General features: G+C 43.8%; 1 protein-coding gene across 2 annotated transcripts in view; it reads left to right on the top strand.

Annotated features, from left to right (window-relative positions):
* The window catches only part of LOC146869683 (major histocompatibility complex class I-related protein 1-like), a 202556-nt gene that overhangs the window by 25640 nt on the left and 158347 nt on the right, over window positions 1-18569 (top strand). For both annotated transcript variants that reach the window (XM_085610347.1, XM_085610432.1), the window contains exon 3: window positions 1188-1457. In XM_085610347.1, the coding sequence (XP_085466473.1) occupies window positions 1188-1457 (270 nt within the window). The remainder of the gene's footprint in view (window positions 1-1187; window positions 1458-18569) is intronic.

Raw genomic sequence — 18569 nt, 5'->3', positions numbered from 1 at the left:
AGAGAGATTCCGCTATTGACATTGTAAATAACAATGCCGTTTCTTTAAATGTTTTTAAAAACAAAAACATAAACAAAAATAATATCATGAGCAATGCCAATAGCTCTAACTTTAACAATGCCGAGACCATTGTAAATGCTTGTTCTAGCATGAAAGGGAGATTTGATGTTTCAGGCCTGTCCGCGTCAGTTTACATCCAACCTGTTCTTTGGTTTCTTGCCTCTTTCAGGGAGGACCGTTTCATTGAGGCTTCTCTAATCTCACACATGCTCAAGTGGGGCTGCGGGTGTGACCAGCATTCCAGGATAGTGCTGCCACATGCGTGGTGATGGGGAGGCTAGCATGAGATTTGCTCGCTACTCCACATGGAAAAACTTCTGTCTGAATAATATATATTATCTTTTGTATCCTCCTCTGCGACCCAGATTCAACACATGTTGTCAAAGCCAATATACATTATAGCAGTGCTTATGCAATGCAGTGTGGCAAAATCTAATTTCAAATAGTGATATGCTGCAGCCAGGGCTAATGCGCCCAAAAACATTTTTTTAAGTGCGCTTGCATTGGCTACCTCATTGTCCTTTTTTCATTATTATTTTAGCCAATGGGCACAGCAGCCACACTACTGTACAGCATGGTTATAAATCATTGCCCAAATCAGCAATGCCTATGCTGTACAGCATGAAAAAAAAGCACTGGCAGAGCCAAATATGTCTCAAAGGTGAGACCTATCGGCTTTGCCAATGCTTGGTTTAAAGGTCGTTGAGGAGGGCTGAGCCATATTCCGTTTGGACCATGGCCTTGTCTGCTCCTTTCTAGAGGAGAAAGAATATCTTAAATAAGGGAGTTCATGAAGATGGAATCAGTCAGGTTTAGCCACAGCTTGCATGGGCCCTTTGATTTTCAGGGTTTCATCAAAAATAAAAAACAGATTTGTGCACAGAGACAGGAATGGGACAGTAGTGTGTTTAAGAGAGAGGATTACAACACTTGGAGAGAGGTGTGTGTAGTGGATTACGGTCTCAAATGCTTAGAGGGGTGTGGGAAACATCAGCAGGGACAAGGATCAAAGAGAAAGAACCAGTGTAACACATGATGGGAGGGGTGTGTGCACGTGGAACACACGCGGGAGAGGACACTGCAGCAACAGCCAATAACCACTTTATAACTCTTTCCCCCCCCCCCAGGTTCGCACTCCCTTCGGTACTTCTACTCCTTCCTGTCGGAGCCCCTCCCCGGAGTTCCCCAGTTTTCCTTACTTGCATACATGGATGAGGTCCCCATCATCAGTTACACCAGTGAGAACCACAGGGCGGGGCCCCGGGCCCCCTGGATGGATAACATCACATACGAGGAGCCCCAGTATTGGGAAAACATCACAGAAAACTTTGAAGAAGCGAAGAAGACGCTGAATGACAGTCTGAGGAACGTGATGGAGCAAAAGAACCAGCCCCCGGGTGAGTCACTGGAGAGGGGGTCTATAATGATGTGGGGCAGTATGTGAGCGACTGAGGGGTTGTGAGTGCCAAAGGCATGTGAGTGACTGGGGATGGGGTTTAGGGGTAGAGAGAGCTGAGAAAGAAGGCAGTACCCACAAAAGGTAAGTATGAACCCATTTTTTCATGAATAAATAAACGTTATAATTCATTTTCTTCACGTTTTCAATATTTCAGTACATTCGAGGATATGGATTCCATTTCCTTTGCTTGTGCTGTCGCTCTTGCTTCTGCTCTTGCTAGTGATAGGATGTTTTCTAACGGCGTTGGTTCCTTTAGAATTCTTGCGCAAAATTCCGTGTCACGGCAGCCCTCAATGATGCGCAGTCTGATGGCTTGTTCATTATCGAATTTGTCAAACTCAGTGTGTTACGAGCTTTCGCAGTCTCGTTGCGAAGTCATCCAGCGTTTTATCTTGTTGTTGGAAAGCAATCGTGAAGGTGTATCGCTCAAAATCGACATTTCTTTGCACGCCTTTAGTTTGTCGTAGGTGGTAGTCTCTTCTTTTGGCAGTGTCACTAGTAGGTCTTCAACCTCAACCCCTACTAGGTTTGGGAATAGGCTTAGTTGCTTCTCTGCTGTCACATCGGTCGCTTCCGTGTACCTTTCAAAACGCCTTATCCATTTCTCCCACCGTATTCCTGCTTGTGGCTCTAATATGTTAAATGGTAATTGTCTACGATATTGCGCACTTTGTCTTTCTGCCATCCTTTTCTTTTATTGCTGCCTCTTTATTTGCCTTTGCCAACGCTTGTTTTGTCACTTCTGGTCCTCTTTGGGTTTTTTTTTTTATTTGTCTTTGCCAGTGCTTGTTTTTTCCCCACTTCTGGCCTTTTTATTTGCCTTTGCCAACGCTTGTTTTGTCACTTCTGGCCCTCTTTACTTTATTTTATTTTGTCTTTGCCGATGCTTGTTTTTCCACTTCTGGCCTTTTTAGTTGCCTTTGCCAACGCTTGTTTTCTCCTTTCGGTGTTCTATTTGGCACTTTTTCCTTTGCCTGACCTCAAAATGGCCGTCGCGCTGTTCTGTCTTCTGATTGGTCTGTTTTGCCTGACCTCAAAATGGCCGCCGGTGGTCTCGTGGTGCTTTTTCACCAATCGGGGCGCTGCCTGACTTAAAAATGGCCGCCCGCTGTTTCTAATGCTTAATGTCCCTCCTTCTGCCTGGCTGCCCCTCTTCACTCGGCTTTCCAGTCTCCTTACCGGGTGGAGCAGGACAGTCTTTTTTTTTTGCTCAGTGACGGTCGGGGTGGGCTCCCGCGCCGTGTCTCCTTGTGTGGCCGCACACACGAGCCAGGGTGGGCTCCTGGTCTCTATGACTGTGTCCTTCAATGCGACGGACCGCCGTTCTTCTTTCTTCTGCTGGGCACACGATCATCCCACCTTCGTCACCAGTTGTTGTGTTCCCGATCCCACAGAAGACACGAGAGACACAGGATCGTTCAGGTACTCTTTATTTATCATCGGCTTGTTCCGTTCCTCATCCCTGACCTCACGCCCTGAGGTCCTGCCCTCGACTGTTTCCTGTCCCCCTTGTCCCCTCCCCTCACCGGACCAGGTGTCCAGTGTCCTCTGCCCTTTGCCCCAGGGTCCTAGTGCCCCTGGTCTGGTCATGACACTGCACATTTGTACTCAGTCTGGTAATCCATACAGCAATATGCAGAGCACACAAAATCAGGGACCTTCACTGGCTACCGGTCTAGCAAAGAATTGAATTTAAGGCTCTCTGTCTGGTGCATAAAGCACTATACAGTGGAGGGCCTCGGACCTACAGAAACTTTTTTCCTGTCATGTCCTGCAGCGGGACTTAAGATCAGCCAACAGAGGGTTGGTTCAGGTCCCTAGAATTCAAAGGACATGATTGGGGGGCGGGGGGGGGGGGGGTTATAACTAGATTACAATCAAATAGACTGTTGTTCAGTAAGATGCTTAAGACCCTGTTATTCCCACCTAAGTAAGTACTGTCTACTCCCCCTCTCAGGTGAAGCACGCGTTACATGTCTCTCCCAGCACAAAGATGCCTTGGCATTTGTGCGCTTTATAAAAGATTACTTACTTACACAACGACCAGTCCAAGCTGGTGTGATCCGTGGCACGCGGCTGGTCTCCAGGTACCATGGAAGCACACACCCTCATTAGGCAGCATGACTTTCCTCTGCAGGCCAGGACACTAGTTTGTTGTAGGATACTCGAAGACCTCAGTTATTTAGGTGTTTACGTGGGATGCCCCTAGGACGCTTCCGTAGTCCTGCATCTGTCTATGTCTCATATCCATCCACATGCTCTAGGTGCGCCCCTGGTCCACCACTTCTAAGAAATGCATCTTTGGGCAATAAGAGTACACAGAATAAGAAAAACCCTTGGTACATCTTCATTTCCAGGTGGCCTATTGTACGTAGCCAGTTTAGAGTGAAGAGCAGTTCTGTCACTTCTGGTCCTCTTTGTTTTGTTTTTTTGGTGTTTCCATGATTGGCATATTTGATTTACTGGTAAGTCCCTAGTAAAGTGCACAGAGAGTGCCAGGGCCTGTAACTCAAATGCTGCTAGTGGGCCTGCAGCACTGATTCTGTCACCCACACAAGTAGCCTTTCAAAGGGTTCTTAGACCTGCCACTGTAGCATCTGCGTGCAGTTGTGACTGACATGCTGACTTTGCAAGTGCACCCACTTGCCAGGCACTAACCTTCCCTTGTATTACATGTGAGTCATCCCTAAGGTAGGCCCAAGGTTCCTCTGTGGGTAGGGTGTAGTGTATGTGAAAGGTAGGACATGCACTGGTGTGTGTGACGGGGAACAGCCATTACAACGCGGGTTTTACCACACGTTGCTATTACATCGCATGCGTTACAACGGTTGGTGGGTAGTGTTGTAGTGTTTTAGGGTTTAGGGTAGTGTAGGGGTGGGAGTAGTGTGGTTAGTGTTGTAGTGTAGTATTGGTTTAGGACAGTGTAGTAGTGGGTGGGAGTAGTGTGGGCAGTGTAGTAGTGTTTTAGGGTTAGGGGTAGTGTAGGGGTGGGAGTAGTGTGTTGTGTAGGGGTAGGGCTGTCACTTACCTTGCATACTTTTACCACGAGTATAGCTTTACCACGCATGTCTTTGCGTTGTAATGGCATGCGTGGTAAAGGCATACTCGTGGTAAAAGTATGCGATGTAATGACATGCGATGTCATTGACATCGCTTAGTAATACCCGCGTTGTAATGGCACGCGTGGTATTAGTATGTGTTGTATCGTCATACATCCGTGACGATAGTGAAATACAGTGAATTTCGTTATTCACTATGGAAAAGCTATCTGTCCCATAGGATAGAATGGGGAATACTTTGTAACATCTTACAAGCATAACTTCCCATTAGGACGAGATGGAAAAAGAGAGTTTAGTATGCCTGAACATATATAAAAATGCATCTTTTATTAAAGTTGATTTTTATGTTCTGTGTTTGAAAATACAACTTTTAGAAAGTCGGTATTTTCTTGCTTAGCCATTCTGTGTGTCTCTGCTGGGTTTTTGGATTGACTGTCTGGCTTTGGTGTGACAGTGGCTGGGGATGTGCATTCACTGTAGACACCCACTGGGGGTGCGAGGTGTGTCCTGCCTTTCCCTGGATGAGTCAGGACTGGGCTGAATAGACCTGGGCTGCGTTCATAGTAGTGAGAGGAGATTCACTATCACCTGAATAGGCCTGGTCTGCATTTAGAGTGGTGGGAAGCGCCAGCGCCTTGAGACCCTCACGGGTGAGTAGTGTGCTTATAATACCCCAGATTGATTGATTGATTGAGGAGATTTTTCTTGCACCTGAATAGGACCTGTCTCCCTTGCGCAATGCTGTCTCCACCTTCCGCCGGGAAGCTGTACCAGAGATGGCTTCTTTCCAAGCAGAGCAAACACAAGGAGATGATGGACAGAGTTCTGAAACTTTTCAGACACAGATCTGGGTTGAATCCATTATCATTCTTTAGCTCACTTTGCCACCCCAGTTCAGACCCAGCGATAGGCAAATCAGTTTTGCCCCTGTGCCTCCTGAGAACACTCCAGCCCGAACTGCCAAGCCAGGTCTTCACTGGACTGGAAACAAGCATCCTGGGACCAGTTTCAGGGTAACACCCCTCATCAGCCAGGCTAGCTTGAATCCAGTGGCAAAGTGAGCAAGGGACCCACGTCCGGGCATACCCTGCCAACTCAGTGCGAACAAAGTAAACAAAAGTGTCTGAAGTGTTTCAGCGCTCTTTGTGTTTGCTTTGTTCTTTCCAAGCAGGACACAGCAGGCACAGTCCTTTCCTTCGCGAGCCACCAGGTTCAGCAAGTGGAGTCCACACCGCTACAGCCTCTCTTTGCTGAGTCCACAGTGCAGCAGTACGGATGAGATCTGAGTTTGGAGTGCCTGGAGTGCCCTCTTTATATTCAGAAAATGCCCTCAGGGTCGGATGTGGGTGGTACCTAATGGGTTAACAGGTTCTTCCCACCTGGTTGCCACTTACTCTGGAGTCTGACATCTGGATATTCCAAGAGGAACAGTTCTGCCAACTCCTAACACAGCAGGCCCCCTCTCTTGGCGTTTGGACCTCCTTAGCACACTCCTGGGGTGTGGCTTCCAAAGGGGTTACACCCTGGAAAAAATGGTTTGGCTACTGGCTTTCCTAATCTGTCGTGAGTGCCAGCCTGTCTGTCGAAACAATGGAGCAGCCCCTCACCAAAGAGTTTCCTATTTACCGTTCAAAGGTTGCTATTCCTTTGAAGCCTGCCTTTTGGGGCCAACACCTGTGCTGCTTCCTGCAAAAGGGAGGTAACACCTCCGTGTCATGCAGGCCCTCTTTGTTTCCTTTCCTGGGAGTCATTTGCACATCTCCTCAAGAGGGCAATGTACAACAGGAAACAAGCACTGGAAAATTTAGGAAACTAATGTGGATTTTGCCCAACAGAGACATTACATACAATTTAACCATTAAATCTTATTTAATATACTCATTCTTTTGATACCTTACAGGACCAACTTTAGTTGTCCCATTCAAAAGTTAGCAGAGTTGAAATGTCCACTTGCAACTCTTTACTTACTAATGGGGCTACTAGCCTTGCCCCAGTAAAAACAACAATTTAGGGTTTATTACCTACTGGCAGTTGCCAGCAGGTAGTTATAGTTAATATCTCGTTTCTATTCATTTAGCGTTTTTTCTTTTCTCAATATCTTTGGCGCCGGTAGACGAATCTTCGCGAAATTTTCAAAACTAATGGCCCGCTCCGGTCAGCTCCTATTTTGGAAGTTTTGGGGTGATTCGTCAAGCGGGGGCCGAGAAAAAAGGGGGTCCCACAACGCATGTTAATTTTCATAGGAAAAATTGGAACAGGCTACAGCCCGAACTGCTGAACGGAATTACACCAAATTTGGCATACAGGTAGCAAGCTCTTGGTTCAGAAAGATCCCTTTTGTTTAAATGGTGTAAATCCGTTGAGTTGTTTCCGAGAAATTAGCAAAAGAAAAAATATAGATATCTGAGCACCAAGGAGGATTCGCAAATCCTCCCGAGTACGAGCTTAGTTTTAATTGGCTGTCAATACTCAAAACCAGGAACTGTTGGCAGCCATCTTGTGACTCTGTAAAACTGAGTCACAAGAATACAGTGAAAAAGGGGTTGAAAAACCAGACAAGGAGGCAGGGTAGAAATGGAAGAATTCACGATGGGGTCGCGAAGCCGGCTGAGAAAAGAAAAGAAAAAGAAATAGAAGCGCGGCCTCCCGCGCTTTGTTTTTGGAAGCCCCTGGGTTGGTGAGGGGCTGGGGCAATCGGGCTATGTAAATAAAGGGTGCCTACCCCCGGGACATTAATGTTTGCAATGACAGGGTGGCTCTTGCCCTGTCATTGCAAACACTTGCTTTTTGGGAGTGAGAGCAGGAAACCTGCTCTCGCTTCCAAGAAGCAAAGCAGTATTGGTTTTGGGCAAGGCGAGCTGCATATTAGCAGCTCCCCTTGCCCAAAAGCAATGCCGGCTCCTGCAGGAGGCGCGGAGCCAGCTGGGACGGTGGGGGCTTTGGGGCTCCCCACGGTCCCAATGGTATCGTTCGGGGGATGGGGTCTCCGAGGCAGAATTAAACAATTTAGAATAGGGGGCATTCTTTTTTTAAAAATTTTGCGTGCTTGGAGTCGCGACTTCAAGAAAAACTAAATAAATAAACGAGGCTCTATGTTGCTGTCCAAAAGCAATGCCGGTTCCCGAAGGAGGCAGGGAGCCGGCTGGGACCGTGGGGACATCAATCTGAATAGCTGAATGATAAAGATTATTCAGGGGGCACCACGTGGGTGTCCGCAGTCTCAACTGTAACAAATGTTTCAGTTGCTTTCCAGAAACTGGCAGAATGTCTGCTCACTATGGCGACCTCTGTCGCGCTGTCAAGGAGAATTACCACCAAACTCCTCTCCAGGAGAAGGGTTCTCACCGTTTGAGGCACATTTTGTTGTTAAAGCTGCAACTTTCTGGTCATCCCTCTTGTCTTTCCCATCTGAAGGGCGTTGAGTATCCCATTTGGGTTGCATGGATTCGTCTTATCTGTGATCTTGTCGCCCGCCTCTGTCATACTGTTGAACGGATGATTCCTGAAAGGAACGAGGATCAAAACCTTGAAAACATTCTGGAGTTTTAATCTTAGAATGATCATGCAAATCATAGCACTTCTCAAAAGCATCTTGTGGTGGTGATCCACCACGAAACAAACTTCTGCTGTTGTTGTTTAGACTTGTCCCATGTCTTCTCAAGAAAGACTGGACAGTTATCTTTTTCAGGAGGCGGGTTTCCCAAAGACTGCGCAGATGGTCTTGCACCCAAACTGTTACGACCTAAGGATGTTTAAGCATCAGCAATAATAATAGGCAACTCACACACTCTGTCGATAACAGCCACAGCAGTAAGTTGTTGACATATAATTGAGGAAGCTGCTTCACCTTTAACATTAAAAAGAATCAATTCAGAGACTACAGGAAAAATTCCCACTATTTTCATCCTCAAATTCGAGGGCAGTACCTGCTCCATGTTAGTTTTGTACATGTTTGAGAACGTTTGGAAGAACACTCATGGAGGGGGTGCCATAACTAAGGTGCCGATTCCGATCTGTTAAAAATATTCCCCGTACGAATCGTATCCGGATTTTTTTACGTACGAATCGTACAAGTCCCGTACAAACTGGCAAGTACGATCCGTATGTAAAAAAATCCATACGAATCGCATTGGGAAAATTCCCCAACACGTCCTCGGGTCGGAAAAAGTGTCCGACACGTCCCCGGACATTTTTACGTACGAATCGGGAAACTGAAGTCCGAGCGCGCAAGTACGATCCATCCCGTCCGTCCGAATGCACAACCGTATGTAAGAAAACACCATCCGGAGCGAACTCCCATGGCAAGCACGGAGACGTCCAAACATGTGCCCACATACGTGCCGAACACCCCCCCAGCCCACCCCCCCCCCCCAAGTACGCGCCGTACCCCCAGCCCCCCATGTACGCGCCGTACCCCCAGCCCCCCGTAGGGTAGGTATGGAGCGTACCCCCACCCCCATAGGTATGGAGCGTACCCCCACCCCCGTAGGTACGGAGCGTACCCCCCGTATGTACGTTGCAGACCACCCCCTCCCCATATATACGGGGCGTACCACCACCCCCCCGTATGTACGGAGCCTACCCCCTGTATGTACGGGGCATACCACCCCCCCGTATGAGCGGTGCGTACCCCCAGCGCTGGGGGTACGCCCTGTAAATACGGGGGGGTGGTGGTACGCCCCGTACATACGGGGGGTACGCACCGTACATAGGGGGGGACGCTCCGTACATACGGGGGGTGGGGGTACGCTCCGTACCTACCCTACGGGGGGTGGGGGTACGGCGCGTACATGGGGGGGATGCTGGGGTACGGTGCGGACGTGTAGGGATGGGGGTACGGCGCGTACATGGGGGGATGCTGGGGTACGGTGCGGACGTGTAGGGTTGGGGGTACGGTGCGTACATGGGGGGGGATGCTGGGGTACGGTGCGGACGTGTAGGGATGGGGGTACGGTGTGTACCGGGCCCCCTTTTTGTCGTGCATCGCGGCGTACTTAGCTTTTCCGGCACTTTTTGGGTCCCATAAAAATGTTACCGTGCGAAGTGCTGTGGGTACGAATCGTACTTGCTGATCCGTAAAACGCTGCCTGACTCCGTGCGAATGTCGCGTACGCGGTGTCCCGGATCCGATTTGTATGTGTTTTTTTGCCGGTCGATGTTTTTTACGATTCGTACGGAAATGGTGTTTCTGTATGAATCGTACTTGCGGGTTTGTAAGGTGTGTCTCCCGGGTACGAGTCGGACGGAGAAAACGCTCCGTCCGACGGTTCGTACCCGGTTTTTCCAGGATCGGAATCGGCACCCATGTGTATACACACGTCCCCCAGGTGTTGCAGTCGGCCAAAGGGGGAACCAGACCACTAGGCAAATATATGGTAAGGATCCTATGCTTTACCAGAGAAGCCAGAAGGGGAAAAACAGCATCAAGCTGGTCAATTTTTTGAGCAATCAAAAAATGAATTTTTTCACGATTAACTGGACATTTGTCCATAACTGAGTTGATAATAATGGGGCTAAATGTAAAGCCCCCCCCCCCACACTTGCAGAGCCCCACTGGAGGTGCAGCAGCAGCTGCCAGAAAAGCTGGGCAACAAACTGAATCAAGTGTCTATAAAGAAGGATAACCTGAGCATACAACAAACGTACCTCTGCCACAGTAGCGTTTCCATAATGAGGGTACGGAGTAAAACCAGCCAACACTGACCATGTGGCCCCATCAGTACTCAAGGGGCCCATTCGAAGGGGAGCAATAGGAAGGGGAAGTGCGCCAATAAACCAAATCTGGTGCTCCCAGGCCATAACAGGGAGCTCAATAACCACATAAGGGTGATAAGCTGCAGGAACAGAACCACAGTACAAGTATGAAAAGTATTATCATTCCCATCAATAGCGGGGAACGTAACCCAGCAGTAAAAAACTTCGATGCAGTACTCAGGGTACGCCTCGACCATAAAAACAACAGCAGCTCCAGTATTGGGGACTCCATGCTGTAACAAATGTTGAGTAACCGCTGCATGGCAATGAGCCACATTCGCAATGGGAGTATCCATGTGGCGATATTCAGAGATTCAAACTGTAACACAAAAGTGGGTATAAACCGTTTTAAAATTCAAGTTTCAAAAACCTACAGCAATATGTGGTCCCTACCAACTGAGGAGGTAAAGCCCCCACACCATGGACGACTCCGTGAAATGATTTGAGGGTATTATAGTTAAGCACAAGTCCTACTCAGGGGTCCCCCAAATAAGTTCCGGAACAAACGTTGGTGGCCCAATGTTGCATGGATTCTGCGGACTCACAGAACTATGCTTGGGATCATAGAATCTTTGTAGGCAGGGACTGAGTCATCCCACCGCCTTAGTGTCTATGAGCCTTGGACCGACTAGTTATAGTGTCTCACTTGCCCTCCTACTCACTCACAGAGAAACCATTGATTAGACACCCCAGAACACAATACTCACGACCCTCCTTGGAATCGCGGTTACAGGACACACCCTTTTGCTCACACACTCGTACTTGTCCACAATAAGATCTGACAGACACAAGAAAAGTTTTAAACGTTTATTTTAACTATTGTGCTCTAGTGTGCAGTATACGTGCCACAACAAGTAAGATGCCTAACACAAAAACGGTCCGCAGATCAAGTAATCCATAAATCATAAAATAAGATGTCATTATAATAGACAGGATAAACTAACCTCCCTCCCCTTCTATAGATGCAAAGCGATTATATAACAGAAGATCTCTGGGTGTTTGCAGTCGACCCCGCACCTTAGCATGCACAGATGAAAGTTCTACATCTCAGTTGTAGTTGCGATCTCTGCTCAGAAAATCTGCATCCAAGTGTCTTTCACATGTCTGTGTATACCTATATGACAAAGATTACGTGTTCTCAAACAGCTGCATTTATGTGTTTTGTTCAGGTGCCTAGGTGTGACCAGAACAGACTAACTATGGGTATTGTTGTTCGAGCTTATCTACGGTGTTCAGACTAAATGCCAGGAAATGCAGAACGCAAAATCAATGGCAGGGTCTGTGTAAAAATACAGTGGGTCACAAAGCAAACTATATTTGTATAGTAACATGCGCAAATCAGAGGGAAGTCTACTAACATAGGGAAAATGACATATGACAATGCAAGCCATTGAATGAGCAAGCAAGAGAGATTCACAATAAAGCCAATTAATGGTAACCACAATCAGCTGCTTCTTAGGACACCAATTTTCTGGAACGGTCTACAAGAAGCTTTTGCCTACAGGGAAGTAAAAGCAGTCTGTAAGCAAGGCCTAAAACTTAACACAGGTTAATGGTCAGACTCTATTTTTCATGACTCCACTCTTCACGATAACAGCCCTCTTTCGGCCACACCTTGAATCACAATTCATGAGATCTATTTCCAACACTGGGTGGCAACAGATTGTTAGCATGGCCAGTAGGAAACTGCTGGACAACCTCAAACCATGTTCCCACCACACACAGCCATGCTGGTGTAGACAGGCCATTATCAGATGCTGCCCTCTCAAGAATTAGATCTGTGATAATCCTTGCAGCTGCTCTCAGACAAAAAAGACAGCTTTTTACCAGTGTGAGACCTCAGACGAGGCAGAAAACTCTGCAGCCAGTATTATTTTTAAATACACGAAAAAGCAATTCCTTTTCGTCAGGCACAAAAGGTCATTAAGTGTTTGTCGCCAAATTGCTTATATATCAGCCAACAAATTCAGACGTGTATCATTCACACGGAGGCACTGGAAATGAAGAGTGGTGAGGACTGTACATTTTGTTGATAGGATTGAGGCTGGGTTAATTAGAAAATACTACAGCCTGATAGGGATGCTTTGCACAGAAAAGTTACAAGGAGCAGTAACATAGCATACATGTCAGGCAGAAGACATCACCTCGCTGCTTCATCAGTCGCCTTCGCTTCAGGCAGGGAATATGTGCCAAAAAGGTGGAGAAGACCGCGCGCTGGCATTCACCAAGACATGGTGGGTCTGGATACACAGACATAAGCCAAAAGACAGAATCAGGTGCACTCAGCTGACAACAGACCAGCAGATGGATTCAGCTGGAGGGGGAGGCACAGTGTCAAGATTGATTTGCATATGGCTGGGTTTAAACTGGAACGGAACGTGAGCAAAAAAACGATGGATTTAGGCCCAGATCTATGTACTGGGGTGAATGTATGACATTGTTCTGCACTCTGTCCATCTACTGATGTTTTTGCATTTGTCACCCCGAGTGGGACGGGTATACCCAGAAATGGGTCCCGTGCTCTCCATGCCGGTAACCAGACAAAAGACAAAATATAGAATGGACATAATATCGAGTACAAAATATAGATTGGACAAAATATCGAATGGACATAATATAGTGGTTAATAATATCGAAATGCATGTAAGTAATATCGACTGTTAAAATATCGAAGTACATAATATAGGCATTAAAATGTGTCGAATTTTTAATAATATCGAAAGTGTTTTGTATGTTAGTATATGTGTTAAAAGTGTACATTAGTTTTTGTAATGTAAATTTATAATTAATGAATTATATGTTATTTAATGTTTGCGTAATTTAATTCCGTAGCAGGTTGTGGGTTTATAGGGGAATAGGGTGGGAAGTAATTTAATTATAGTAAATTAAATAGTAATTTTTAGGAATTATTAATTATTTTTAATTTAATTTTGCGTTTTAGTTATGTAGCAGGTTGTGGGTTTATAGGGGAATAGGGTGGGAAGTAATTTAATTGTAATTCATTATTTATTTTTATTTATTGGTATTGATAATTAATTTATTAATGAATTATTAATTGGTAATTTTTATTAATTGGTAATTATGTTAATTGTATTAATTTTCTGCAACTCTGGGCAATAGCTTGCTTAATCTCCACAACGGCCCCCACAACGCTAAGGATGCCTGGCCTCCACCTTGGGGGTGCCCAGGAGTGGACGCCTCACAAGGAAAGCCAGGATGGGTTCCACAGCGGTATTCGTACAAGCGCCTTGAGACCCTTTTTTGTGTATTGATAAATTACTGTCAATTATTAATTGGTATTTTTTTATTCATTTTTGGTATTGAAAATTAATTGTTTGGTAATTAATTATTAATAGGCAATTAATGTTTAATAAATCACATTTATTGGTATTTTTAATTAATTATTAAATATTTTGTAATTGGTCATTAATTTAAATTTATTTTTTATTTGTATTGATAATTCATTTATTTTTTATTAAAATATTAATTCATTGCTTTCCCTACTGTTGCACTCGCTGGAGTGGGAATAGCAATTGTTACCCCTACGCTATCCAGCGCTTTCCCTACTGTTGCACTCTCCGGAGTGAGAATAGTAATTTTTACCCTCCCGCTATTCAACGCTTTCTCCACTGTTGCACTCTCTGGAGTGGGAATAGTAATTTTTACCCTCCCGCTATCCAACGTTTTCCCTACTGTTGCACTCACTGGAGTGGGAATAGTATTTTTTACCCTCCCTCTATCTAACACTTTCCCTACTGTTGCACTTACTGGGAGTGGTAATAGTAAATGATACCCTCCCGCTATCCTACACTAAAAATATTGAATACTTTTTATTAATATTACGTTAATAAATATGGATTAAAAAATAAAAATGTTTTTTTGACTTACATTAATTATTTATTAATTTTGAAGTTATTTAAGTATGTTTTAGTTAATTATATTTATTATTTCATTAATTTTACATTACTTGTAAGACGTTTAAAAAATTCGCTATTTTGACTAACTATATTTTTTACAATGATATTTTGGATTCGATATTTTTGTACTTACCTGTTTGTAGATAGGGATTAAATATTTTGGCAATCTATATTTTTTCCTTGATATTTTGGCAGGGCGATATTTTCCTCCTCAATATTCTGTCAGTGATCCCTCCATGCCACTGGAATCAAGCTATTCTGGCTGAAGAGGGGTGAAACCCCGAAACCGGTCCTAGGATGCTTGTTTCCAGTCCAAGGAGGACCTGGCTTGGCAGTTCAGGCTGGACTGTCCCATGAGGCACAGGGTCAAGACTGATTTGCATATGGCTGGGTCCAAACTGGAATGGCATGGTGAGCAAAAAAACTATAGATTTAGACCCAGATCTCTGTACTGGGGTGAATGTATGACATTGTTCTGCATTCTGTCTATCAACTGTTGTTTTTGCATTTGTCACCCGGAGGGGTAGGAATGGGTTTCTGAAGCTTAACACCATACCCTCGGTTGCCACCACGCAGCTCTGGTGACAATACTATGTATTGGGCAGAACAATGGCTGGTAATGAGTGTTTGCCTTTAGGAGGATGCTCAGCTCAGAGCTCTGCCTGTTTCACCTAAAGATTTGTGGAAATTGACTCGAGGCGTGTGGTCCTGCTTGAGTGAACCGGGTCTAGGGGGGGAGATGACAGAAGATGAAGGATGAAGATGAAGGAGATCTGGCAGTCTTTACAAGGAGGAGCTCTGTGTTTCTAGAAGCGTACACTGCCAACTACCTAGAGTGACTAAAGCTGGGGTTCAGAGAGAAAAGACTTATACGGGACAACTCTAATCCATAGATTTTATTTTCAATACAGTTCGAGCTCCCAAGGCAAGACAGACAATAGTAGGGTGAAGAACTGCCACACATAAGAAGGCCCAGGTATTTGTGGGTGGCCATATAGGGATTGTGTGGGGAGCCTGGCGCAGCCCAGGGGCTGCAGGTTTGTAGCAGCCAGTGTTCCGCATCTTTACCCATCTCTGGCAGCCTTCACTGTAAAAAGGACCACTGCAGTAAGTACTCTGGCCAAACTTTGAGTGTTTTAATATTGCAAAGTAGAATTTTCAACTTCTGCTCACTGGGGTAGCATAATAAATGGATCCATCGTTAGGCTTGCCATGAAGACAATTCAAGCCCAAATGTTCTGAGGTTGCTGGACTTAGTGACATCAGTTTTCTTTTCTGGCCCCCAAATAGCAGCTAATATAAAGCAATGGCACATTTGGCAGTATATTCATGATGACACGGAGTCGTACAAAACCGAAAAATGTATAAATTGAACCACATTATAGCCACCCACACAGATGATAGTCAGAGGGCGCTAAAAACAATGTTATCACTTGTTACCACACCATAAAAACTGCCCTTGGGATAAAAGCAATCTTGCAATTAGATTTTAAACACACAGTGGCATGTTCAGACTTTAAACATGTTCATTACTTGCGGGATACTAAGAGTAAGCTATTTTGTTTTTTTGTTATATAATTTTTATTGCATAAGTAAACAGGTACCAAGAATATAATTAAGGCACAGGATAATGAACTATCTAACTAAAATACATCATATGAGAAAAGAGAACAAAGAAATACTATGTGCAACAAATAAAAGTGAGAAGATAGGAATATTAGGGTACCATCTAGAGTATGATTAATTGAACAATTTCATAGTATAAAAGTAAGAGGGGAGAGAAAAAAAAGGGACAAAGGAAGGGAGAAAGGAATAATTGACAAATGAGTATTAAAGTATTAGAGAGAGGAGGAATGTGAAGATAGAAAAGTAGTAAAAGGTAACCAATGTAGATCAGATTTGCTTTTTTGGGGTAAAGATGAAGAAGAAACAGTAGATATTCTATGTTTGTCACATATAAAATTCCACCATTGTAACATACACATTTTAGAATTGTCCTTCCAACACGTTAGAATAACTTTAAAAACAAGATCAATAAAAAGATCAAGCAATTTAAATTTCAGCACGGTATCATGAAAATCAACAGATAGGGAACCCAGAAATACATTATGAATTATAGGGGGATACAAAATGTAAAGATCTTGGAACACATAGCCCAGAAATTTTCCCAGAATTTTTTAACATTGGGACAATATTATATCAAATGGGAAAGAGTACCATCAGAGGAAAGGCAGGACCAACAGAGAGGAGAGGACATAGGGTGAAATTTATTGATAGATACTGGTGTCATAACAGCTCCATTATACAGAAAAAATAGGGATTGGGTAACATTAGCGGCTCTGGAGGTGGAAAATGATTTTACCATAGCCTATCCCACTCTGTAGATGAGAGAGTGCTGGAAAGGTCCAGTTCCCAAGCGAGTTCAATTGGGGATTTTGGTCTGTCAGAAGTAGGAGTAGATAAAAGTTTATATATAAAAGCAGCTTTAGGATTGGAATCAAAGGATATGTTGTGTAAAGGGTTTAGGGAAGTGGAAGGAGTATTAATGATTAGAAAAATATTGGATGCAATAAATGATTGAAGTGCTTGCGAAAGCTGATTATATTGAGAGATGTAGGAAGAAGGTAAATCATAACATTGTTGTAATGTGCTAAAGGGAATAACAGAGTTACTAGATAGGAGTTGGTGAACATATGAAATATTCTTTTCTTTCCAATGTTTAAAGTAGAAGGATTTGTGACGGAATTTAATACATTTATTGTACCAAATAGAAGATGCAAGTAAGGCTTGATAAAAGTTAGAACCATCTGTATACAATGCATGTAACAAGTGCTGAGAGTATTTTAAAATAGGATGTTTAGATATAAAGGTGCAGTTAGATATAAAGCAAATGTCATAAAAAGAAAAGTCATGTAAAAGGGTGCATTCAAAACGGATCCAACTAGGAATCGGAGTATCCTGGTGCTGTCTGTTCAAAGCATACGCTTGCCTAACTAAAAAAGCAGTGTGATGTAATTTAAAATTAGGAAATTGTACACCTTCCTCGTTTTTTGGTTTAATTAGTTTATTCAAAGCAATACAGGCAGGTTTATTGTTCCAAAGAAATTTAGTGCAAATATAATTGATTTGATTAAAATCGTAGTTAGGAATTTTGAAAGGTAACATAGATAATAAGAAGAGTATACGTGGTACAATCATCATTTTAATGGTATCAAACCTGACCCAGCAAGATAAATATAGCGGAGACCAGGAAGAAAGTAAAGTTTGAATTTTAAGTTTTACAGCAGTAAAGTTATGGGATAGAGTTTGAGGGATAGTAGAAGATAACCACACGCCAAGATATTTCATTTTAAAAGGACACTATTTAAAGTTAATGTCAGCAAACATGAATTAATAACAAATTGAATTCAGGGGCAATATTTCAGTTTTAGGAAAGTTTAATTTATAACCCAATATTTTAGAATAAAGGTCAATTTCCTGCAAAAAGGGATGTAAAGAAGTTAAGGGATTTGAGAGCTAAACAAGAATATCATCTGCATAAGCAGATAATTTCGTTTCACAGGAGTTGTGAGAAAAAACAGTAATCAAGGGGTTGTGACGAATACGTTCAAGAAAAGGTTCCAGACTTAAAAGAAATAACAGAGCAGAAAGGGGACAACCTTGCCTTGTACCTCTATGTAGATTAAAGAAGGGTGATAATAGGCCATTAACCGAAACACATGCACGGGGGCCAGAATATAATAATTTGATAAAAGACATAAATTTGGGGCCAAAGCCAAACCACTGAAGAGTTTTAAACATGAATTGCCAGTTTATGCGATCGAATGCCTTCTCATCAAGAGGAAGCTATTAAGTAAAAACCTCCATGCAATGCTGAAAATAGTTCCTCTGCTTTCATTCAAATTAGAAACACTGCAAAATCCACAGATCAATTTTCTGAAAATAAGTGAAAATGTACATTAATGCATCGATATACTAAAGAAATTCAAATATACCCTCTTGAAGGACTCGTTCAGAGGGCAGACTGAGACACTTTACTGCATAGTGTTCGATGAGACATTTCAGCTGTCTTGTTCATTTTCCCTTTGTAGCCTCAGTCTCCAGTCTAAACCTTGACATCCCGCACCACACATTGCTGTCCTGAAGATATGGATAAGTCATAGGCGTAGTAGTGTGAACAAACTAAATAAGTTGACTCCCAGCTCTGCAAGAGCTTTTAAGGACACGTCTGAACATCACAAGTTTATTTGTTATATGAAAAGTTTTATATAGCCCGAATGTGACCCTCGCGGGTATCAGAACACTTTACAAGCAAGTCAA

This window comes from Triturus cristatus, chromosome 1_1 (assembly GCF_964204655.1).
Source record: "Triturus cristatus chromosome 1_1, aTriCri1.1, whole genome shotgun sequence".
In the NCBI taxonomy this organism is placed as follows: domain Eukaryota; kingdom Metazoa; phylum Chordata; class Amphibia; order Caudata; family Salamandridae; genus Triturus; species Triturus cristatus.
This window is presented reverse-complemented; position numbering and strand designations above follow the sequence as displayed.